At 38.1% G+C, this 26,074-nt stretch overlaps 1 protein-coding gene across 1 annotated transcript in view; it reads right to left on the bottom strand.

Annotated features, from left to right (window-relative positions):
* Positions 1-335: 335 nt before the first annotated feature.
* Positions 336-26,074, bottom strand: part of LOC125347656 (vomeronasal type-2 receptor 116-like) — a 33,807-nt gene continuing 8,068 nt past the window's right edge. Inside the window, exons 6-12 of the mRNA XM_048340643.1 lie at positions 23,513-23,676; positions 9,355-9,643; positions 7,686-8,492; positions 4,803-4,823; positions 4,442-4,669; positions 3,518-3,641; positions 336-1,261 (exon numbers count right to left, since the gene is read on the bottom strand). Coding sequence (XP_048196600.1) covers positions 336-1,261; positions 3,518-3,641; positions 4,442-4,669; positions 4,803-4,823; positions 7,686-8,492; positions 9,355-9,643; positions 23,513-23,676 — 2,559 coding nt within the window. The remainder of the gene's footprint in view (positions 1,262-3,517; positions 3,642-4,441; positions 4,670-4,802; positions 4,824-7,685; positions 8,493-9,354; positions 9,644-23,512; positions 23,677-26,074) is intronic.

Raw genomic sequence — 26,074 nt, 5'->3', positions numbered from 1 at the left:
CAATACTTGCAAAACTGTTTGGTGTAAGGGAACTGAACACCTCATGGGGGAAAGGGAAAGGGTGAGGAGAGAGGGGGTATGAGGGACAAGGTAATAAACAGTACAAGAAATGTATCCAATGCCTAACGTATGAAACTGTAACCTCTCTGTACATCAGTTTGATAATAAAAATTTGAAAAAAAATAAAAACCAAATGGCTTCCACTGTTAGATAGAACAAAAAAATTAATATTCACTTATTCACAGAAGTAATTCTCACAATATAAACTAATAAAAGATTGGAAAAAATGTGCATTTAGTTAAGACCTTCTATGCAATTGTTCAAACCCATGAGTTTTAGTATAAGAAGGCTTTATTTTTCCTAGTGTTCATTTTGTCCTTGAAGCCATGAAGATAATTTTTATCTGGCCTTAAGATGATATAACACTTGGGGACAAAAATGCAGCCCAGGAGCCCTGCACTGGAGACCAAGATGCAGAAGACCTCTGCAGCCACTATGACTTTCCCCTTGGCACTATGGTAGACAGGCAGGAAGGTGAGCCAGACACTGCAGAACACCAGCATGCTGAATGTCAGGAACTTGGCTTCATTGAAAGTGTCAGGTAAGTTTCTGGCCATAAAAGCAACTGTGAAGCTGGCCAGGGCAAGGGAACCCAGGTATCCCAGGACACAGTAGAAGGCAGTGAGGGAGCCCTTGTTACACAGAATGATGACATGGCCACTTTCAGAGTGTGCATCTATGTCAACAAAGGGAGGAGAGGTCCCCAGCCACAGTCCACAGAGAGTCAACTGAATGAGGGTGCAGATGGGGATGATGAAGTTAGGAGCCCCTGATACCAAAAGCTCCCTCATCCTTGTCCCTGGAGAAGTGATCTTGAAGGCCAGAACCACAGTCACTGTTTTGGCCAACACAGTAGAAACAGCCACGGTGAACACAATTGCAAATGTGACCTGTTGCAAGATGCAGTTGACACTGTTGGGATGGCCAATAAAGAGCAAGGAACAGAGGAAACAGAACATGAGGGAGATGAGAAGGATGTAGCTGAGAGCCTGGTTGTTGGCCTTGACAATGGGTGTGTCTTGATACTTCACAAAGACTCCAAGAATAACAGCGGTGAATGTGGACAAGCAGAGGGCCATGCAAACCAGGGCCATCCCCAAGGGTTCTCCATGAGCCAAGAAACTTGCAGCTTTAGGTAGGCATTGCGTTCCCTCTGTGTTGGCATACTGATGACCAGCACACTTCATACACTGTTCCATATCTAGTGAGAAGGGGGAATTATTATTTGTCTCTTTTCACTGCTGCCTTTCACTCAGTGGAATTTTTATTTTAAATTTATTTATTTATTGTCAAAGAAATGTACAGAGTGGTTACAGTGCCATGCGTAAGGCAGTGAGTACATTTCTTATCAAACTTGTTACCTCCTCCTTCATTTTTCTCCCACCTTCTCCCCTCCTGGGTTCCCTCCCCTGAGTTGTACAGTTGGTTTGAAACATATTGTCTTGTAAGTATTGCTATTGCATTCGGTTCACCTTTTACCTTTTGTCTCTTCATTCTGGTGTTCCCCTTCCCTAGTTCTGATAAATGTACATAACAATACCCAGTGTAACAAAGTCAATTACAGTGACATCCAGGGTAAAACCATGGAGAAAAAGACAAAAGAAAAAAAGCATAATTTCATATGGTATGTTGAAAATAACAACAAATATAAACTACTTATTTCCAAATCTGGTAGATAATTTGGCTTAGCAGCATCTTATGTGATCATATGTACACTGCTATTGAGCTATTGTGCTCCTCTGCTAGGACTATCCTAGACAAGCTCTAATTGTTTCCAAGTCAAGCCATAGAGTTTATGTTTCTTTGGGTCCTGGCTCACTTCACTTAGAATGATTTTTTTCCAAGTCTTTCCATTTCCTCACAAATGGGTTCAAGTCATTCTTTCTAATAGAAGCATAGAATTCCATTATGTATATATGCCACATTTTCTCGATCCATTCATCTACTCAGAGACATCTGGGTTGGTTCCTTATTTTAGCGATACTCAATGGAAATTAAGAAGTCCCCCTCATAGAGGTAAATCTAACGTGTGACTCTTTGTTATCATAAAGGTACATATTACCAAGTAATATGAGAAAAGCCTGATACTAATTTTTTGGCAAATAACTTTGTCCTCATTCTCATATTCTTCTTTCTTTGGTCTTATTTTCTTATTCACTGACTCTTAGGTGGAAAGAAACATGTTATTTGTACATTTCTAAAAGTTCAGTTGTTTATCATAAAATCCTAGACACATCTATAATAATATAATTCTAATATCCAGACAAAATACCTAAAAACCTAATCAATTCATAAGACATTCTCTTTTGTTTAAACTGACTTCCACACATATTAGAAACAGGCTATATTTGTTGATTCTAATGAACTAAAAATAATTTTCTGACTACATGTTGCAGTAATATGAATTTTCAGAAATGTGTGCAAAAATCCACAGCTGTCATTCAAAACTGTGAATAATATAGCTAACACTTCTGTATGTGTCTGTTTGAAATACTAATAGGAATCATGTGGTACATTCTTTAATTCATCTCATTATATTTATCTCCTCTTTCCAGCTGTGAAGCAGTGGTAACCTAGTATCAAGGCTCTCTTTGAAGCTCTAAAGTCATGCTATGCACAGCCCTTCTGTCTGCTACTTAAACAAAACTCAGATTTCTAAGCATTTTCTTGGTAGCAAGATGAGTTCTGGGAAGATACATAAAGATGTGCAGGATTATGTGTTCTTTGTGGCATAAGTGTAATTTGGAAGATCATAGAGATTCTATTTTTAATATGAATCCATATTTAACATTAAATGGACTCTACATACTCACAGAGGCCAAAGGAGGATATAAACGGGTGTGGCTGAAAAAGGCCCAGGAGCTGTGTGCATATGATTATTAAAAAAACAGTATTTTATTAAATGAGCTCCAAAAACAAGAAACAAGAAACATTTTAATTGCATTGTTGCTGTTATTGTTTTCCTTTTTTCTTGTTAGTGAATTTGTATTTGGGAAAGTAAGAGGGGGCACAAACAAAGGTGAATCAAAGGGTGAGCAAATACAACAGTGTACTTGCTAGACAGTATGTGGGAAATGAACTGCACATCTTAGGGGTGGGAACAGGAGAGGAAAACTGTGAGAGAGCAAGGGAAGGTGAGACATGGTTCCAAAAGAATTGTACTCATTCATAGAACTATAACCCCTCTTATATCAACTCTGCAACAAAAACATAAGCTTCAAAAGTTCCTTTTCTTGAAATAAACTTGTGTAAATGTCCTGGGAAAATTAATCGCATGTGTAATTTTAGGTCCTTGAGTTGTGTTATTAAAGGAACAATATCATCAATGGTTATGATTAAATTACTGTAAGAAGGAAGACTTTGGGTTTGAAATCCAAATACGTAACCTCTTCTATTGTCTTGGAAAGATTGAGAAATCTAGGAAGACAGGGAATTTCTACTTTAGTCATAGACTTACCTGTTCCATTAGAAATTTCATTCTGTGAGCAAGGGATACAATCAAAGCAACAGACAGCCTCTCCTTCCTGAGGTGATTTCCTTAATCCAGGACCACAACTCTGAGTGCAAACAGAGTGAGGTATCTGAGGAAAAGCAGATACGTGTTGGTAACTATCCAGACAATTACCTGACATTGAAAAAAAGACCAACAACTGATGTTCTTAAAAATTTGACCATTTTTAAGTATAATAATTTTATGTGCTCAAAGCCAATTAATTTATCGGATACTATTTTACATTTCATAGATATAGTCAAAGCTATAGCCTCGACCTTCAGCCCATGCTACTATTGAGAATTGTGGAACCTTTAAGAGGTGGTTCATAATGGTAATGCATTCATAGCTAACTGCCAGGAACTTCCTTGAATTCATAGCATAATTTCTCTGGTACTGATTTGTAAAATGTGGAAATTTGGAAACAAGAAGTCAAATCCTCATTGAAACTGTTAACATTATAGACCCAAGGCCCATCATATCGTTGTATTTGTTTTCCATCCGCCATGAGTTACAATCTTCCTCTGGTACAGACTTCTTAGATGATGCTTGAATAACAGGTCAACTAAAGGTCGAATGAAAGATCCACTGAGGTGAGTAAAATGAACCTTTCAATCTTATGAACAGACTGCTTTTTCATGTATTTTATTCCAGTATTGGAATATTATTATAACAGATGTAATTTATATTTGACGATAAATGAACATTTGGAAATATTCAGCTAGCATGTTCATTTCCCATTTAAAAGTCATTGAATCAGACAATTTCTCAGGTTGAACCTAAGTAAGTATACAATACTGAATTATTAGTGGGCAGAAGATTCTTAATATCAAAGGGTTCTTTTTGCTTCCTTATATTGGGTTGTAGTCATATTTGTTATCTTGAACCCACCTCCATAGTATCCATGGCCCACTCTATCATATCTGTAGATACAGAGAGTTGATGACCACGAGGAGCATATGGAGAAAACTTCCCAATTTTCACTTTGAATTCAAGACCTTCTGGAAAATTCCAAATATTCAAAATGTCATACTCTGCCTGTAATTTCTTGTCCTCATCCAAAATCACTTGTTCACCAGCAAGATTGTGAAAGTGGATGTTCTTCAGAAAAGGGTGCAGCTAAAAGAGACATATCATCTCTTGGTGAAGTGAATGCAAGTGTTGAAACAGATATCCTGAATTAGCCAAGCACCTCCTTCTCTTCAATACTTACTTTATAATTCAATATTAACACAAATATCAAATGAAGTACAACTAAACAATGTGTATAAAGCTAAAACGAGATGTTTATGAATTCTGGTTACTACAAAGCATGTTTTCAAGAGAAACTATCCCCACTTAAATACTCAGGGATGCGACAATTCCCAGTTGCTACATAAGGGTTTTGAAGAACTGATAATTTTATGAATAAAGTGGAATAAAGAGGTTATATTTTGTGTGTACATTTTAAATATATGTTTACTTTTTTCTGAATAATTATTTATTGTTAAAGTGATGTACAGAGGGGTTACAGTTTCATATGCAAGGCAGTGGGTACATTTCTTGTACAACTTGTTACCTCCTCCCTCATTTCCTCCCTTCCCTTTTTCCTCTCCCCCCATGAGTAGATTGGTTGGTTTACCCCAAATGGTTTTGTGAATATTGCTTTTGGAGTAATTTGTCTTTTTATCCTTTGTCTCTTGATTTTGATATTCCTTTTCCCTTCCCTAGTTCTACTACCCGTATATACAGTATCCAGGGCAGATGAGATACAATGATAGCGCGGGGACAACCACAGGAAAGGGATACAAGAGGATCATCAACAAAAAAAAGCTATGGTTTCACATGGCATGTTGAAAGTAATTACAACAGTGATATAACACTCATTTTCATAACATGGAGCTCATTTCACTTAGGGTCATCTTATGTGTTCATAAAGCTCCCCTACGACCCAGCAGCCCCAGTCTTGGGCATCTACCCAAAAGATTATAAACAAGAACACACTAAGGCCACCAGCACAACAATGTTCATCGCTGCACAATTTGTCATTGCTTAAATTTGGAACCAACCCAGATGCCCCACAGTAAATGAATGGATCAGGAAAATGTGGTACATATACACAATGGAATTTTATGCCTCTATCAGAAAGACATGTCCCCATTCATAAGGAAATGGAAGAACTTGGAAAAATTATACTAAGTGAAGTAAGCCAGACCCAAAGAAACATGGACTCTATGGTTTCCCTCATAGAGAATAATGAACACAGGTTTAGGCTAGTCACAGCGGAGGATCGCAAGAGCCCAATAACTGTGCCCTTATTTTTGTTCTTATTTATTGCCAAAGTGATGTACAGAGAGGTTACAGTTTCATATGTTAGGTCTTGGGTACATTTCTTGTACTGTTTGTTACCTCCTCCCTCATTCCCGCCTCCCCCTCCCCCTTTCCCTCTGCCTCCAAGAGTTGTTCAGTTGGTTTACAACAAATGGTTTTGCAAGTATTGCTTTTGGAGTCATTTGTCTTTTTATCCTTTGTCTCTTGATTTTGATATTCCCCTTCACTTCCCTAGTTCTAATACCAGTATATACAGTATCCAGTGTACTCAGATGAGATACAGTAATAGTGCGGGTACAACCACAGGAAGGGTATAAAAGAGGATCATCAACAATAGAAGCTACAGTTTCACATGGCATGCTGAAAGTAAATAAAACAGTAATATAACAAAAGCTTCTGCAGGGCAAAAGACATAGCTCCCAAGATAAACAGAAAGCCCATTGATTGGGAAAAGAGGTTTACCGGCCATACAACAGACAAAGACCTCATATCTAAAACATATGCAGAACTAAAAGAATTAAATTTCCCCAAAATAAAACATCAAAAAACCAACAGCCCCCTCAACAAGTGGCCTAAAGACTTAAAAAGAGACTTCTCTGATGAGGAAATGTGAATGGCCAAGAGAAATATGAAAAAGTGTTCTATATCACTGGCCATAAAAGAAATAGAAATCAAAACAACATTGAGATTCCACCTCACCCCAGTAAGAATGTCCTATACCAAGAAAACTAACAATAACAAATGTTGGAGGGGATGTGGTCAAAAGGGAACCGTACTTTATTGTTGGTGAGAATGTAAACTTGTTCAGCCACTCTGGAAAGCGGTATAGAGATTCCTCAGAAGGCTAAACTATGCCCTTATGTGTTTATTTTTATGTTTGTTGGTCATGGTGCTTGAGCTCAAGGCCTGGGTGTTGTCCTTGAGCTTGTTCACTGAAGGCTGGTAATCTAGCACTTTGGGCCACAAAGCAACTCCCGTTTTTTTGGTGGTGAATTGAATATAATAGTCTCAAAGACTTTCCTGCCTGGGCTGGATTCTAACAGTGATCTTCAGATCTCAGTTACCACAGTAGCTAGGATTATAAGTATGAATTACTGGCTCTCAGTCCTTTTAACTTATTAATGGATTATGTATGGCAGTAGTCCATTAATATTTTATTATCTTTATGTATCAAACAAAGGACTTAAAATATTACAAGTCAGTTTGTGAGTACAAGGCATCTCAGTGTTACACTTCCATCGTTCTTCCTCATCTTTCCCAATCTCATTTTCCCATAAGTTACTTCCTGAGAAACAACATCATTTGAATAATTATGTACTTAAATAACATATCATCCTTTGCTATTAAGAAATTTCTAGTAAAATATGGATTGTAAAACATTAGCTGTGGGCTGGGGATATAGCCTAGTGGCAAGAGTGCCTGCCTCGGATACACGAGGCCCTAGGTTCGATTCCCCAGCACCACATATACAGAAAACGGCCAGAAGCGGCGCTGTGGCTCAAGTGGCAGAGTGCTAGCCTTGAGCGGGAAGAAGCCAGGGACGGTGCTCGGGCCCTGAGTCCAAGGCCCAGGACTGGCCAAAAAAAAAAAAAAATTAGCTGTGAGCTTATTGAAATCATTCATAACACAGGGGTCGATCAGAAAATAAAACCTGTTTACACCTTTTTGCTGGTATGTTTTTCTTTAAGAATACATGACAATAGGTCTGGAGTAAGTTAACAAATATTTTTAGAAAGTAAAATTTCTCCTGGACACTAGGGAAAAATTGAATGTACTTAGATTTACTTTGATTTTGATGTGTAGAATGCAAGAGAGAAGTCATTACCTGCGCAGGGGAAGGCACCTTCCCTTTCTGACTATCCATTGTTGGCTCTTCTGTTTCATGAAGAAGCATATCATGGAGGGCCTGGGCCACAGCATAAGCAGCATTGTATATATTGTAACTCTCTTCAGACATTGACATGTCAAAAATTTGCCCTGGCAACCATTCCAAGGAGGCATCATGTGGACAGTTCTCCCACATTACACAGTCAGACTCAGAATGGGAGCAATTAAAAGAAAGAAACCACAACCTACCCAGGTAAAAGTCTTCTGGGTATTTGGAAGGCTTAACTGCCTTGATAAACTCTGTGAATCCAGAAATGTCTTCATGGTGATATAAAAAAACGAGAGGCACATGGAATGAGCCTAACATGAAATACTTCCTTCCAATGGGTAAATCACACTGTGAGTTCAAGAGCCAAACTTTGCTTGTTATTAAAATTTGTCCAATATATATCATTAGGGTTAGTAGATATTCCTTAGTACCATAAATGATAAGTACATTTGCTGATGATTTATTAATCTGATTTTGAATTGTCATGATATTAAATACTTGTGTCAGAGCACTATTTGGGATCATATGCTCAAAGGCTATACAGACTCTGTTCTTGTCCATCTCTCCTCTCAATTCTGCAAGAATCGATAATCCTTTCTCATCTTGTGAGATCAATAGCCCTACCCAGTTCCAGCTGAAATGAAGCATCAAGGAGACCATAGAAATGGCTAGTGATGTGTCCTTTGGGGCCATCTGATAGAGAGAAGGAAACTTGCCATGGTCACTCAGGGCTGGATCAAAAGCCCCAAATGTAAGCTAAAAGGAAAGAAAATTGTAGGCTCACAGTAAGAAAAATTCATTTACATCAAAACCTCCGTCTTGATTTATAGTAAGCAACAGGTTGAAATGGATGGAAGAAGAGCTTTGATATTTTTCTTGCAGTTTTTTAATTAAAATTGTAAGTTATTTTAAAATCATTGAGCAAATATTTTCAATTGAAGATGTCAACTATGTGCATAATTCCTGTTGATCGTTATCAACTTTTCTATTATTTTCTCTTTATCTAAATCAGTACAACTCATTCCACTGTTTCATTTTACATACATACATGAATATTATGTCTGTACTTGCCATTATTCCACCATCTTTCTAGCCTTCTACACCGTCTTTTAACATCACAAACTCTCATATACACATCTTTAGTTTCCTAGTCCTAATGTCCAGACTACACCATGGAAAGCTCCCCTTACCTATTCAATGATTTAGCCAGTTTAATCACGTATATGTGCTTAGGGGCATGTATGTTTTTTCGTACTTTCTTTGTATTAAATGCTTAAATTTTTAAATCCAACTTCCACAGATGAGAGAAAATGCAACTCTTTCATCTTTCTATATTTGGCCTTATTTACTCAATAACTTCACCTTGTTAAAGTCATTTCCCACTTTTTGCTTTGTACAAAATTATTCAACACACCCTCAATTCATGGGCATCCTTTTGTCTTCCCCAACTTCTCCATCCTCTCTTACATAATGAGAGTGTAGATAACTCCACACAGTGGATTACTTTGATATTATAAAATTAGATATTTTTTGATATTATGTCTCTTCCTGTCATTCTCTTATAACATATTAAAATGGAACCAAGGTAGAAATCTAAACACATCCCTCTCTCCTTCACCTGTGGAAATCTGTAGAGTTCCAGCAGTGTTCCAATTTCAGCAGATGTTATTCCTGAAGTTCCTTCAAGTGCTGCTACAAACTTATTTTTTTCCATGCAGGTGTAGTTAGGGATCTTGTTCTGCCCAGAGAGCCAAAGAAAATGATTCTCAAAGGCAGACCAAGATCTGAAATCAGCATTATAGATATCAAATCCCAGAGTCATGTTGTGTAAAAGATTGGAGAATGTGTTAATTTCCTCAACAGCAAAAGCCAAGGCTAGGACAAGCTGATAGTACTTGAAAACAAACCTGCAGAGGAAACATAAGAACATTTTCAGGACTAATCCAAAACTTCAAATTAATGCAATGCCTTTGGTGAATTTGATATTTATTTCTCTACAAATTAAATATGTTGAAACATTATACCCTTTATGATATATTAGTACTATAATGTCCATGTGAAATCCCACAGAGCTTGATTTTTCTGTCTTTCATATGTAACGCATCAAAAAACCATACCCTCCATTAAATATGGTGAAGGCCCTAATGGGCCACCAAATAATTTTTTTGTTTTAATGTTGAGATAGCTAGCACCACGTGTGTGAAAATAAGTCTTTGTTTATTCAGACACTCTGTTTATGTTTGTGGTTATCTGTAAGACCATGCTAGTTTAGATAATGTCTCAAATTAAGATCAACTTTCAGAAGCAGAACAAGGGGTCATTTGAGGAAAGCCCTATGGTTTTCCTTGCAGCCCCACCACATGAAACTACTCTTTATGCATTAGCTACTAGAAAAAAAAAGCCGAAGACTCAGGAGAGATCCTAATTCTAATGTATGTAACAAAGCAAATGATTCATTTTTACAATGCAGCAAGTAGTGGTTTCCCATGTTACTCTCCTCCACTACACTTCAAGAAACTCCTCATGAAGTCATGAGACTTCAAATTGGAGCATGGGGAGAGAGTTGTAATAAAGCCTCAGCCACCATGGTGAAATTCATTGCTGGGAAAGGCATTAATAATCACTACTTGCTCCACAAAATATGTAGATTGAGATAGTGAAAAGGAAAGGATACTAAGAGTAAGAGCATCAAAGATCAAAAAGCCATCCCTAGGGGCTGGGGATATAGCCTAGTGGCAAGAGTGCCTGCCTCGGATACACGAGGCCCTAGGTTCGATTCCCCAGCACCACATATACAGAAAACGGCCAGAAGCGGCGCTGTGGCTCAAGTGGCAGAGTGCTAGCCTTGGGCGGAAAGAAGCCAGGGACAGTGCTCAGGCCCTGAGTCCAAGGCCCAGGACTGGCCAAAAAAAAAAAAAAAAAAAAAAAAAAAGCCATCCCTAGCAGGAAAGACTATAAGATGCTTATCTTCAATTAACCTAAAAAAAGAAAACCTCCAAGTGTAGATATGGCTCAAGGGATAAAGTACTAGACTTGAGCAAAAAACCACAGACACTGAGTCCACATTCAGGTAAAAATAATAGTAGCTTTTTTGTGAAAGAGTAAATCAAAAGTAAACCATGTATGTGTGAAAGCAAGAAAGAATGTGTGTAAAGTTATTAGAAATTGGCAATAGTGTCTCTAAGCACAAGTGGCTCACCCCTATAGTGTAATATACTCAAAAGATGAGATTTGAGGATCACAGTTGGAAGCAATCCTGGGACAGTGAAGCCAAGAGACACATAACCAGTTCACCACTTAAAAGCCAGAGTGGAGCTGATGGTCAATTGGTAGAACAGTAGCCGTAAGTGTAATCCTAGCTACTCTGGAGGATGAGATCTGAGGAGTATGCTTCAATCATAGGCTGGACAGGAAAGACCAAGGGACTCTTATCTCCCATAAATTTCCCAAAAAAGGTAGAGGTGGAGCTGGGGTTCTAGTGGTAGAGTGCTAGTCTTGAGCAAAAGAGGCTCAAAAACATTGTCCAGGCCCTGAGTTTAAGCCCCAGGATCCGACAGGAAAGAGAGAAAGAAATATTTTTTAAAAGCAAACGCTAGTTTTACTGGTGTTCAGCAAATGGATGAGTACAGTAAAAATCCGTGTTTATGTAAACAACAGAATATAAATTCCTAATAGAAATAAAAGCACAAATATCCATGTTTTCCTAAATATCCGTGGTATTAATACCTCACTCCTGTAAAACCTATCTACTCAGGAGTCTGAGATATCAAGATCAGAGTTCAAAGCCAGCCCTAGGAGTAAAGGCCATGTGACTTTTATCTCCAATTAACTAGAAAACCACTGGAAGTGGAACTCTAGCTCTAATGGTAGAGTCAGCCTTTAACAAAAAATCTCAGGGCAAGTACCCAGGCCCTGAGTTAAAGTCCCACGGAAGACAAAAAAATATGTTTAGAAAGATCAAAAGTTAATTAAACTTGCCACCATCTCATCTTCAACAAGCTGTCTTTTGATCAAGTTCTCACAAGTGAAATATACATGGAAGATTCTCAAGTCTACAAATGATAGGGAACTCATCATCCGCAAGTGTGCCCCCATTTCCCTAACAGCTAGCTTCTAAAAAAAATCCACATAAACCAAGATGCAGGGCCAGAGATCTTTACAGTGCCGCTGGTAACAATACAAAATATTTACCTAGTATACTGCACTTAGAAAAGATAATCTATACTAGTGAAAGAGAGATCAAGATGTTTCCTGTCAAAGAAAGTGAATGAAATTTATCTCTAGTGGTTCTCTTCTATAATGAACAGGAAAAAATTCTATGAAAAAAAGTTAATAGCATTAACTACAACCTGTCTTCATATTACCTAGAGAATAAAATAAAATTTAAATTTAAATTAAATTTAAAAATCTGAATGAAGTGGATGTGAAAAAAAGTATACAGGGATGTATAAAACATACTGATGAATCAATCTGAGAATGTTCTAATATTGTAGTTAAACCTACACATATTTGTTAGGAAAAGAAAAATATTATCAACTTCATAAATTTATTTTCCAGTATTCATTATAGGATAATGTTTTTTTTTTTTTTTTTTTTTGCCAGTCCTGGGGCTTGGACTCAGGGCCTGAGCACTGTCCCTGGCTTCTTTTTGCTCAAGGCTAGCACTCTGCCGCTTGAGCCACAGCGCCACTTCTGGCCATTTTCTGTATATGTGGTGCTGGGGAATCGAACCCAGGGCCTCATGTATATGAGGCAGGTACTCTTGCCATAGGCCATATCCCCAGCCCCCATTATAGGATAATGTAAAATTAGATATATGATATTTGAAAAGTTGGGGAAAATATAATGCAGAGAGAGTATTTATTTGTGTGAATTTTCTTCTGGCATCTCTTTACGTTCAATACACTTTGATCATAATCTCCCCCCTAGTTTATGCTTTCATTTTGTCTTGTTCTTTTGTTACTTCTCATCCTTGTCATCATGGATAGTTGTTATCATTACAAATAACTTGCTGTAATTAAATATAAAGACCAATATAAATAAAAATCCTATAATGAAAAAATGAAAATTAATATCCTAGAAAAACACACTAATAGTGAACTCACTTATTAACCACTGAACATTTATTTATTTATTTATTTTTATTATCAAACTGAATTACAGAGAGGTTACAGTTTCATACATTGGGCATTGGATGCATTTCTTGTACTGTTTGTTACCTCATCCCTCATTCCCCCCTCCCCCCTCCCCCCCATGAGTTGTTCAGTTCATTTACACCAAACAGTTTTGCAAGTATTTCTTTTGTAGTTGTTTGTCTTTTTTTACCCTGTCTCTCTCGATTTTGGTATTCCCTTCCAATTTCCTGGTTCGAATACCAGTATACCCGGTTTCCAATATACTCAGATAAGATACAGAGATAGTGTAGGTACAACCACAGGAAGGTGATACAGGAATATCATCAATAATAGAGGCTACAGTTACATATGGCACGTTGAAAGTAGTTACAACAGTGATATAACAATTGTTTCCATAACATGGAGTTCATTTCACTTAGCATTATCTTATGTGTTCATAAGGGTATAGCTACTGGGCTCCTGTGATCCTCTGCTGTGACTTGCCTAAATGAACATTTTGAAAGGGAAAGATTGTAGAAGCAGTGACAGTGAAGCTAAATAACAAGTTCCTTAATGGCATCATGAGAAGTGATTTGTGAACAATTACTAGGACTGAATATACCCAAAATACTTTATTTAAAAGACATAATGTAAGCCAGGTGCCAGTGGCTCATGCCTGTAATATTAGCTACTCAGGAGGCTGAGATCTGAGGATTGCAGTTTGAAGACAGCCAAAGCAGGAAAATTTATGCAACCTGCATCTCCAATTAAGCACCAGAATACTGAAGTGTCTCTGTGCCTCAAATAATAGAGCAGTAGCTTTGAGTGAAAAGGCTCAAGCACAACACCAAGGCCCTAAGTTCTAGCTCTACAATTGACAAAAATAAAACACTTATGTACCTGAATTTGTAAAAATGAAAGGCCAAATGCTATGCTGATCTCATTCCTTACTTCCCCTATTACTATACACATAGACGCAAAGGGAAGGGCAGAATAAAGCAGACCATGAAATGGAAACCAGAAGAAAGCAGAAATATCTATAATACATCTTATTAAAGAGGTATTAGTCAAGCAATAAAAAGTTCATATAACAATGATGAAGGGGTGAACCAGTAAGGTAACATAGCACTTGTAAGGGTATATTTAGGCACTACTTGTTGAACACTTCACTATATAAGAGAAATATTCATAGAGTTTGAGAGAGTGAGAGATAGTTCTCAATACAAGAATAGCTGCAGATTTTAACACACCACTTTCAGCAATGGAGAAGTCATACAGACAGACTGAAAAAGGAGGAATCAAAGTTAAATTTCACCCTAGATCAAATAAACCTCACATACACCTACAGAACATTCCCCTCAACTTCTTATGAAGAAAATATCCTCATATATTGAACATTCTCTAAGACACAATACAAGCATTCAAGTTTAAAAATGATCACACATTCAGACCTTCTTGTACTAAGGCCAGAAATTAGTGAGATAAATGGGAAAATAGATACATACATAAAAATCAAATAATTTTAACTACCAATGGATCAAAAGAAATTTGAATACATAAACTAATCTTTTGTACAAATGAAAATGGAACTCAGCAATACTCAAATCCATGGATGTTGCAAAAGGTGGACTAAAAGGACCCTTTTAAAATTAGCTTTAAATAGCTATACAGTGGTTTTTAATTCAACAAGTCAGTTTATGAGTATAATGCAGCTTGACTGCTACTATCCCATCCTTTGTTCATGTCTATCTCTCCCAATCCCATCCTTCCTCTCAGTCTTCATGGTTTAAAAGGACACATTTAATAACCATTGTATACAAATTAGTGCTACACAGGTTTAGGCTAGTCACAGCAGAGGATCACAAGAGCCCAATAGCTATGCCCTTATGAACACATAAGATGATGCTAAGTGAAATGAACTCCATGTTATAGAAACGACTGTTATATCACTGTTGTAATTAATTCCAATATGACATGTGAAACCGTATCTCCTTTTCATCATCATGATCCTCTTGTATCCCCTTCCTGTGTTTGTCCCTACGCTATCACTGTATCTCATCTGAGTACCCTGTATACTGTAATAATACTGGTATTAGAACTAGGGAAGTGAAGGGGAATATCAAAATCGAGAGACAAGGATAAAAAGAGAAATGACTCCAAAAGCAATACTTGCAAAACAATTTGGTGTAAACCAACTGAACAAGTCATGTGGCGGGGGGGGGGGGTAGGGGAGAGGGGAAGGAAAAAGGGGAGAGGGGAAGAGGGAATGAGGGAGGAGGTAACAAATTGTACAATAAATATATCTACTGCCTTATGTATGAAACTGTAGCCCCACTGTATATCACTTTGACAATAAATAAGTAATTATTATTAAAAAAATAAAGAAAACAAATTAGTGCTACAGAACCAACATTGCATCTCAAGGAGGTAGAAAAACAAAGTTTCAAACCCAAAATTACTAAGAGATACTTGAGTATAAGTAAAAGAATTGGAAAACATATCCATTAACCTAATGACTATAATCAAGAACACTTAAACATTCTACACATACAAAAGGGACAAATCCTTTACTAGGCTAGAAACAACAAAGGGAAAACTGAAGTAAATAACATCAGACATGGAAACATAGAAATACAAAAGATCAATAAGAAAATAATAAGTATGATTGAGTGGAAGAAATGAAATGGACACTGTTGCATAATTGAAACTGGAAAACACATACAACTAAAAGTAATAAATTCAATGAAGTTAAATTAGTAATAAAAGGTGTGCATTAAACCAAAACAGTACAATGTGACTTTACTGCTAACTTGTTTTATAAATATTAGACATTACTTAATGACCTTTATCCTTAGTTTATTTTGAAAATATACAAGTTGAAACAATTCCTTGGAGAACATTCCATGATACCAGCATTATCCTGATACCAAACCAGAGAAGAAAATAAGGAATGAGGTTACAGGAAAATGGCAGAAGAGCAACAGGGCGTTAACTGAGCTCTCTCCAAGAACCCAGTTTTAGTGTTCCAGAGAAAGACCCACAGAATGTAGTCTGATACCGCACCAGCAGACAAATCCAGGATAAGAGCAGAGGAGACAGGGTACAGGGCTCTCCACTCACCTCCAGCACATCCAGGAGCTGAAAATTTCAGCCTGCTGTCTACAGACAGACGCAGATCACAGACAGCCCAAAAACAAAAAACAAAACAAAAACAAAAACAAAACACATGAATAATGGTCGGAAAGCATGATTACCCCACAAAATACATTCTCACCAGCGCTCACAGAACAGCATTTGGAAGATAGTCCTTTCCCCACCACTGGAGAAAAATGCCATCTTTGACTCTGGCATAGACTTGGCCACAACAGAGAAGAAATAAATTAGTCCAGGGAAAAGCAAAGACAGTGGGGCAAAGGAATCTGAGCAGTGAAAGTCAGCTCCACCCAGGGGAAGGTCTTCCCACCCAAGTGGAGGGATTTCCCCCAAGGTGCAGTTTCTTTAAACCTCAGGTAAACACAGCCAGAGGTTACCCTGCTCTTCTGTATATCTGCCACTTAGCCACCTCCTGGAGACTCTAAAACACAAAGCAGAGAGCAGCTCCCAGTGGGCCAAAAGAACTCCATAGCAAACAGACCTCTGGAAAAAGCCACTAATCCCAGACAGACTACAATTACCCTGGCAGCTATCTGAACTATAGAAAGTGCCCAAATCCCACCTGCAAGTCAAACAAAGCAGACAACTCTAGGAATAAAATAGCCTGGGAGGACAGTCACAGAGACCATATGGCAGATCCACTCTTCTAGCTTAATCAAACTGACTTAAAAAACCAGCAAAGATCTGGGAATGTAGCTTAGTAGTAGAGTGCTTGCCTAGCATACATCAAGCCCTGGGTTCAATTCCTCAGTACCACACACTCAGAAAAAAGTCAGAAATGGCACTGTGGCTCAAAGGGTAGAGTGCTATCCTTGACCAAAAGAAGCCAGGGACATTGCTCAGGCCCTGAGTTCAAGTCCCAGGACTGACAAAAAAAAGAAACTAACTGAATCTCAGGAACACTGATCATCACAAAGAAATCAAAGTCTCCATTAAAAGACTGAAAAGCAGACACAGGGGAGACACAAGATCAATCTAATAATGAAGATTACTTTTTACCAATAATAAGTTTTATTTCTTTTTAATTTTTTCATATATGTTATACATTTTTATATTTTCTTAATTTTTGTTTTAATTTTTTTGTTTCTCATCTTATTCCCATTTTTTCTTCTTTTTATTTCTTTCCTCTCTCTCCTTTAAAAAAATTCTTTTTCTACTTAATTCCTAGATACATGGACAACAGCATGTATTAGGCCTTCTTCCTGATCAGATACAGACAACATTCAGTCTCCAATAACCAAAATCCTCCAGTCTCAAGCTCAGTAACCTCAATTTTGGTAGCATTCTCCAACATCTACATAGTTGTTTTTTCCTGGTTATTGCCTGTCCAGGTAGACTGTATCTGTTTTCAATCCAAGTGTGCCAAAGGGCTTCATAGAAACAATCCTTTCAGTTCACATAGATCTAAATGAAAGGACAGATTTTTTTCGACTGGTTAAATGGTATATAATCCAACAACAATGGAGGAATATCAATACCAAACTTCAAATCTAAGCTGGGAATATGGCTTAGTGGTAGAGTGCTTGCCTAGCATGCATGAAGCCCTGGGTTCAATTCCTCAGCACCACACAAAACAGAAAAAGCTGGAAGGGGTGCTGTAAGACAAGAGATAGAGTGCTAGCCTTGAGAAAAAAGAAGCCAGAGATAGTGCTCAGGCCCTGATTTCAAGGCCCAGGACTAGCAAAAAAAATTACAAAGCTATACTAATTAAAATAGCTTGGTATTGGCATAAGAACCAGCCTGAGGACCAGTGGAATAGAACTGAAGTCCCAGAAATGAACACACAGAACTAGGACTACTTAATCGTTGATAAAGGAGTTAAAAAATTGGATGGAAGAAAGATAGTCTCTTCAACAAATGGCGCTGGCAAAATTGATTAAATACCTGTAACAAACTAAAGCCAAATCTTTATATATCACCCTGCATCAGAATCAATCCCAAATGAATCAAAGACCTTGAGGTAAAAGCAGATAACCTGAAACCACTGCAGGGAGGAATAGGAGAAACACTTGGGCTCCTTGGCATAAATTGAAACTTTCTTACAAAACTCAGAAAAATAACAAATCAAAGAAAGACTGGACAAATTGGAGGTCATCAAACTGCAGAAGTTTTTCATGGAAAGAACATAGCTTGCAAGATAACTAGAAAGCTTTCAAATTGGGATTGTCACTGGCCATACAACAGACAATGGCCTCATATCTAAAATATACTTAAATCTCAAAAAATTAAACTCTTCCAAAACAAATCCCCTTAATAAATAGGCTAAAGACATAAAGAGAGGGCTGGGAATGTGGCTCAGAGGTAGAGTGCTTTCCTAGCATGCACGAAGCTCTGGGTTCGATTCCTCAGCACCACATAAACAGCAAAAGCCAGAAGAGGAGCTGTGGCTCAAGAGGTAGAGTGCTAGCCATGAGAAAAAAGAAGTACCCAGGCCCTGAGTCCAAGCCCCAGGACTGGCAGCAAAAAACAAGACATAAAGAGAGTCTTCTCTTAAGAGGAAATGAGAATGGCCGAGAGGCACAAGAAGGAATGTTAAACATCACATGCCATAAAAGAATTGTAAACCAAAACATTGAGATTTCACCTCACCCAGTAACAATGGTCTGCCGGGCTAGGTTCGCCTCCCCTGGTGCAGGGATGCCAGGCTTACTCTATTCTCTATGCTCCCTTTCTCACCCTCTTCCCTGGTCACCCGACCTGCAGGCAAGGCCAGGGTGGAGTGGGGGGCTAGGTGCACGTGGCCGAACGAGATCCCTTTTCCTCCCTCCTTACCCAGGAAGGAAGCCAGGCGAACGTGGAGTCTCGGAGACAGCTTCAAGAGCAAATCTGATTTAATAAGGGAGTGGCTAACAGCTAATATAGTAATGGTGATGAGAAAAGGGGTGATCTACCAAGAGCTGGCGATAGGATGGCGAGCTTGTCTTAAGAACCCCTCATGGGCTAACATCACTTGCATAGCACCACCCCATGGGTAAAGCCCGCGAAAATGGGGGGGGAGGCATACGTGCTAGCTGGCAAGAGGTTGGGGGTTGGTCGCAAAGCCAGCCCTTCTGGTTCCAGACCCAGAGAGGTTTGGCCTGCTTCCGCACTGCCCCAGGGCTGGGGGAAGGGCCGCATCTTGGGATAGCTCTCCTTTGCCCTTCCCCCCTCAAGGCCAAAGCTGAACCCCAACAATGGTCATCATCAAAAAAATTAATAACAACTGGTGCTGGCAGGGATGTGGCCAAAAGCGAACCCTACTACAAGGTTGGTGGGAATGTAAACTTGTTCAACCACTTTGGAAAGCAGTGTTGAGATCCCTTATGACCCATCAACCCCTCTTTTGGGCATTTACCCAGAGGATCACAAGACCACACTAAAGCTACCAGCACAGCCATATGCACTGCGGTATTACTTACAAGTGGAACCAACACAGATGTCCCTCAGGAAATGAATGGGTCAAGAAAATGTGGTACATATACACAATGGAATTTTGTGCTTCTATCAGAAAGAATGACTTTGCTCCATTCATGAGGAAATGGAAATACTTGGAAAAAATCATACTGTGAAATGAGTCATACCCAAAGAAACATAAACTGTGGTTTCCCTCATTGGTAATAATTAATATATGTCTAGGGTTGTCCCAGCAGAAGATCACAATGACTCAATAGCTATGTACATGTAAACACATAAGGTCATGCTAAAGGAAATGAACTCCAGATTATGGAAATAAATGTTTTTTCACTGTTGTTACTTTTAGATATTCTATGGGAAATTATGCCTTTTTCTTTTGTGTATATTCCCTATGGTTTTACCCATGATGTCACTGAAAATGATTTTGCTAACCTGGGTATTATATGTACAGTTTTTGGAAGTAGGGAATAGAAGAGGAAAATAAGAATGGAGAGACAAAGGGTAAAAGGCAAGCCAATGCAACAGCAATGCAAAGAATATAAGGAATGAAAATTATATTCAGTATCTGTGATGAATGTAATAATAAATAAATGTCGTCATCAAAATTCATGCTGCAACCAAACTGATAAAAAAAAAAGCATGGAAGAAAGATAGCCTTTTTAACAAATGGTGCTGGCAAAACTGGTTCAACCCCTGCAACAAACTAAAACTAGATCCTTATATATCACCGTGCACCAAAATCAATTCCAAATGGATTAAAGACCTCAAAATTAAAACAGATACCCTGAAAACACTAAAAGGAGTAGGAGTAGGAGAAACACTTGGGCTCTTTGGCACAGGACGGAACTTCCTTAACAAAGACCCCGAAAGACTACAAATCAAAGAAAGTGTGGACAAATGGGACTGCATCAAACTGCAGAGCTCCTGCAGGGCAAAGGACATAGCTCACAAGATAAACAGAAAGCCCACAGATTGGGAAAAGATCTTTACTGGCCATACAACGGACAAAGGCCTCATATGTAAAATATATGCAGAACTAAAAAAATTACATTCCTCCAAAACAAAACCCCAAAGAACCAACAGCCCCCTCAACAAGTGGGCTAAAGTCTTTAAAAGAGACTTCTTTGATGAGGTAAATGAGAATGGCCAAGAGACATATGAAAAAGTGCTCTACATCACTGGCCATAAAAGAAATGCAAATCAAAACAACATTGAGATTCCATCTCACCCCAGTAAGAATGTCCATTATCAAGACAACTAACAATAACAAATGTTGGAGGGGATGTGGCCAAAAGGGAGCCCTACTTCATCGTTGGTGGGAATGTAAACTGGTTCAAGCTCTCTGGCAAGCAGTATGGAGATTCCTCAGAAGGCTAAACATAGAGCTCCTGTATGACCCAGCAGCCCCACTTTTGGGCATCTACCCAAAAGACCACAAACAAGAACACACTAAAGCCACTAGCACAGCAATGTTCTCGCAGCACAATTTGCCATAACTGGAATATGGAACCAACCCAGATGCCCCTCAGTAGACGAATGGATCAGGAGAATGTGGTACATATACACAAAGGAATTTTATGCCTCTATCAGAAAGAATGACATTTCCCCATTCGTAAGGAAATGAAAGGACTTGGAAAAAATTATACTAACTGTTGTAATTACTTTAAACATGCCATGTGAAACCGTAGCTTCTATTGTTGATGATCCTTTTATATTCCCTTCCTGTGGTTGTACCTGCACTATCACTGTATCTTATCTGAGTACATTGGAAACTGTATATACTGGTATTAGAACTAGGAAAGTGAAAGGGAATACCAAAATTGAGAAATACAGGATAAAAAGACAAACGACTACAAAAGCAATGCTTGCAAAACTGTTTGGTGTAAACCAATAAACAACTCATGTGGGGAGAGGGAAAAGGGGAGGGGGAAGGTGGAATGAGGCAGGAGGTAACAAACATTACAAGAAATGTATTCAATGTGTAACATATGAAACTGTAACCTCTCTCTACATCACTTTGACAATAAATAAGAAAAAAAAAAGCAAGGCAGACACAGCCAAATAAATAATTGATAACTCTTACTAGCTATCTGTCTACTAGAATTTATATCATAGTATAAGAGAATTCTGAAGTATGAACACTAGTATGAAAAATAATAGTACTGTGAAACATGCACATGAAATGGTCTACTTTAAATGAATAAGTACAAATAGGAATTCAATACAGGAAAAATACCAAACTATTTTAGTAATTGGCATAATGCAAACAAAACTGAAATCCCTTCATTATGGAACCCAAAATGTCTATCATCAAAAGCAAAATTACAAATTTTGGTGAAAATATGTAAAATTAAGAAGCAAGGAAAATTCCTTGAGGTATTAACAAAATATGTCAGATCTCATATTTGATACTGCTATATAACTTCTAGAAATCTATCCCAACAAATCAAGATCAGGTTTCTATACAGATGCTTGTGTAGTCCTGGATGTCATTGTATACAAATAATCCAATTTATGGAATCATCCCGGATGACCCAACATTTGAGTTGGTAGGATAAGTGGCTATATCAAAAGCCGAGTTTTATTCAGAACCAAGAAGGATGGATTCACATAATTGGCAAGAAAGTATATTGAAAAGGAGATTATTTTGTTAGGCAAAGTAAGCAAGTATTGAGTACAAGTACCATATTCTTCTCCTTTCTGTTATCTAGGAGAAAATATATAAAAACAGAAAGAGGAAATTACAGATATCGGAGGAGAAATAGGTTGTTTGATGAGACATAATAAATGGTTACAAAAAGTGGGGAGCCAGCAATCAAAATATATGACATGCAATATAGAAACATAGAAACAAACCAGATAGTTCCTGCAAGTGCTATATTGTAATAAAAGCTAAAAAACAAAACATTTTCATAACATCTGTTGGTGTGGTATTCAATTAATCTTTTTTCTTCCAATGAAATATAATTGCCATGATGCATTTAACTATATCAAGGACTTTGTAGATGATTCATAATGATATTTAGCTTGTAACGCAAATAAATTTTATAAACTGGGTCAAAGGATAGTAAGGACAGATTTCTTTAACTGACACCTGCAGTGCTTGATATCTGTAAGTAGTTGACAAACATCAGCTGCAAACATAAGATCTGATGTGTTTATATATGTGCCCAAACAAACATACTCAAATGTTTTAGAGTATTAAAGGAAGGAAAATCAAGTGAATCAAGAAAAGTAGAGGAACACGAGAAAGACATATATCTAGAAATGCCATGAAGGATTAGGTTGTGTTCAAATGTATTCTATCACAGGCAAAGAATTCCTGATCCTGTCATCTCTGCCCCCAAATGTGGGCAGCCACCTCACAGTCTATCCTTGTCAAAACAGGACTGGGAAAGAGGTGGAAGCCATTGACTTATGCAGTGGCATTCTGTTGCAATAGGAATCAATTTGGCTGCTAGAATTTCTCCATAATCATTTATTACTGAGCCCCTCTGCTGAAGACCAAAACCTGAGGGAGCACACATGTCCACAAGAAAAGCTTAACTCTTGTTAGGCAGATAAGATTCTCTCCTTGACGGTATTCCAATTGCCACCTGGCCTGTCACCACCTGGATCATATGCTGAATCTTATTTTTAGTAAGTCAATAGTTACACAGTGCTTCGCTTTAAAACAGTAACAGCATGTCTACAGTCATCAAAATATATATTAATCCATACTTACTAAGGAAAACTTCTCAGACCACTGGCCTTTGGGCAAGGAAATGTGTCTGCATCCTCTTAGTACAGAACTCATGCCACTGACTTGGGTTTTTGTAATAACATCACTTCATCCCTTCCAAAGACAAATGGGATATGGGAGGCACATTGATGCTGGGGTGAAGTGGAGAGATCAGGACTCTGGAATGGAGTGGCTACATGAAAAGAAACCAGAGTCTTATCTTCCTCCTTGGAAGAAGAAAATCACTCCATAGTACACACCAAATAAAACCAAGATTTCTGGTGCATCTCATCTCCTGATGAGAATGTGGGGAAGAGCATATAGAAAGAGTGGTTGTGAGCCCACAGTGAGAACAAAAGAGTAACTGAAAATCAAATCATGGAGGAATTACTTACACTGTGTTTGCTTCATGATGGGAAGCATCCCTGTTACCATGATCCGTTCCCAAAGTATAGAGAGGAAAAAACCCAGCAATCATCATATCACCATCCATATGTGACCTGTGTTTCATTCTAGAAAAGCAGGCAGGACCTGCTAAAGGGCCGACGAAAAGTGGAAGCTGGAGAAGGAGTGAGAAAGTTAAAGGCAACATGCCTGAAGCATCCACACAAGCTGGAATTCTAGCTGGAAGTGAAGCCCATGGGATCAGGCGTCCATGTGTCTTTTTATTGACTGGGATGGCTACTCAGCTTCTGTCATTGCAACCTTCAGAAGTTCCATGTAGGAATATGAATAACTGTCAGCCCTGCAGTTCTGCATCTGAGGCCCAGCATCAAGGAAATAAACACAAGTTGGAAAACATGTTTTTCCGTTCTCTCTACCCCAGGTGCTAAGATTTCATACAAGACCAAAGATAGTGAAACCCCTGGGATGATGGTTGCAAAGCTGGATTAAGAAATAATTTGTATGATGCAACTTGAAAGCCTCAATAGATGCCATGTCTTGTGAAAGGCGAAATGGCCAGAAAGGGATCCTGCCAGGCAGATGTCAACCAAACTCATTAGGGCATCACACTCAGATGGACAGCATCTCACATATCTAATGTCCAAAAGAGCCCAGAACATTGCTGATTGAAGCAAACTGGTTTCAGTAAGGATCCCATTCAGAATACTCCATACATGAATATATCTGTGATTGCTTGGAGAATGAATGATCATGTTGAAATAAGCAATTTCACATGATTATCTCATGGCTAATGCAGAAGCTGAGTTGTAGAATTGCATCCTGAACTTTGACCTTTATAACTGGCAATATCACTGGATATTCAGTGCATGGTTAATATATTGTCATGAAGCATTGATATATCCACCATTTGACCTGTTTTTTTTTTTTTTTTGCCAGTCCTGGGTTTTGGACTCAGGGCCTGAACACTGTCCTGGCTTCTTTTTGCTCAAGGCTAGCATTCTGCCACTTGAGCAACAGTGCCACTTTTGGCTGTTTGATTGTATATATATATTGTGCTGGGGAATTGAACCCAGGGCTTCATGAATGCGAGACAAGCACTCTTGCCACTAGGCCATATTCCCAGCCCAATTTGGGCTGTTTTTATTTAAGCTTTTCTGAGAACATGTGCGTGTCTGTACAGCAACCCTCTTTTCCCCTGTCAAATCCACCGCTATACTTCCTAACACTCAAATATTTTGGACATAGAATGTATGCAAATATCTCAATGGTCCAAAATCCCTAAAGCGATGACCATAAAGTAATTTATTCTATACTAGGCGATTCTGCTGAATGCAGGCTCTGGCACATTTGCCTGTGTTTATAACTTATGGGACAGAACAGACATGCATGTGAGCATAAATCAAGGATGGAACAATCTAATGATATGTTGATATTGACACATATATTGTGCCTTGTATCACAGTAGTACAACATGTTATTAGTAGGGGAAACAATGAAAGTGTGGGTTTGGAGATTCACAGAAACATTTTGTACATTCTATTCAATACTTTTGAAAAGCTAATGGAGCTCTGTAAAAGACCTGTCATTGTCGTGAGAAGCTCAAATTTGCTAATCTGGTTTACCCTGGTCTTAGTCATCTCAATATTTATGAAAATAAGTAGAATTTTATCATTTACTTTATACTGTTTAGTAGTATATATTATTTATAGAACAAGTTTTAATTTGGACATATCAACATCTACATGGAATTGTCTCTGATCAGAATCAAATGCTCCATGACACTCTCATCCACTCCTCCCCTTATTAAAACAATTTCAGTAGAGTTCATTTTTCCATTTTTATGCATGTATGTTAAGTGCATTGACCTTGGCCTTCTTCCATCACTTTCTCCTTTTATCCCCCATATCTCCATAGTGGGCACAACTGGATACGACCTCAATTACATTTGTGTCCTTCATTTTCCTACATAATATCTGTCTGAAGAGATATAAGATTTGCTCTGTATTTCATGCCTGCCTGTGTTATGCTTCAGTCTAATTATGTCTACATATTTCTTCCTCTTTCCTGACTTCCAATACTACCTATTGTCCCATGTCTTACAGTGAGTGTATTTGTGCCATCAGCCTTATATCTAATGTATTTTATTACTCACCTTTTTAAATTCTATTTTCCTTTCTCATCCTCATAAACTTTTCAAATATTCCCATAATTATACAAATGTTTATTTGTGTTGGTGTCCTTTATGTACATGAATAAGTTTGTTTTTAGGTCTGGCTTCCACATTGGAGAAAAAGTATATGTTACCATTGTCTTTCTGAACCTGATTTGCTTTACTTAGCAAGGTAATCTTCAGTTCTGTCCATTAATATTCCAATAAAATATTTTTGCTCTTGGTGTGGCTAGAAAATACTCCTTTGTGTGTGTAAATCATATATTCTTGAATAATATTTTAGAAAACATCTGAAATGTTTCCCTAGTGTGGCAATGGTGAATATTTCTGTAGTGTACTTGGGTATCCAAGTGTGGATATTGTATCTTCACTTACATTCCTT

This window comes from Perognathus longimembris, chromosome 3, assembly GCF_023159225.1.
Source record: "Perognathus longimembris pacificus isolate PPM17 chromosome 3, ASM2315922v1, whole genome shotgun sequence".
Lineage (NCBI taxonomy): Eukaryota > Metazoa > Chordata > Mammalia > Rodentia > Heteromyidae > Perognathus > Perognathus longimembris.
The sequence above is the reverse complement of the archived record's forward strand: the minus strand, read 5'-3'. Positions and strand labels throughout refer to the sequence as shown.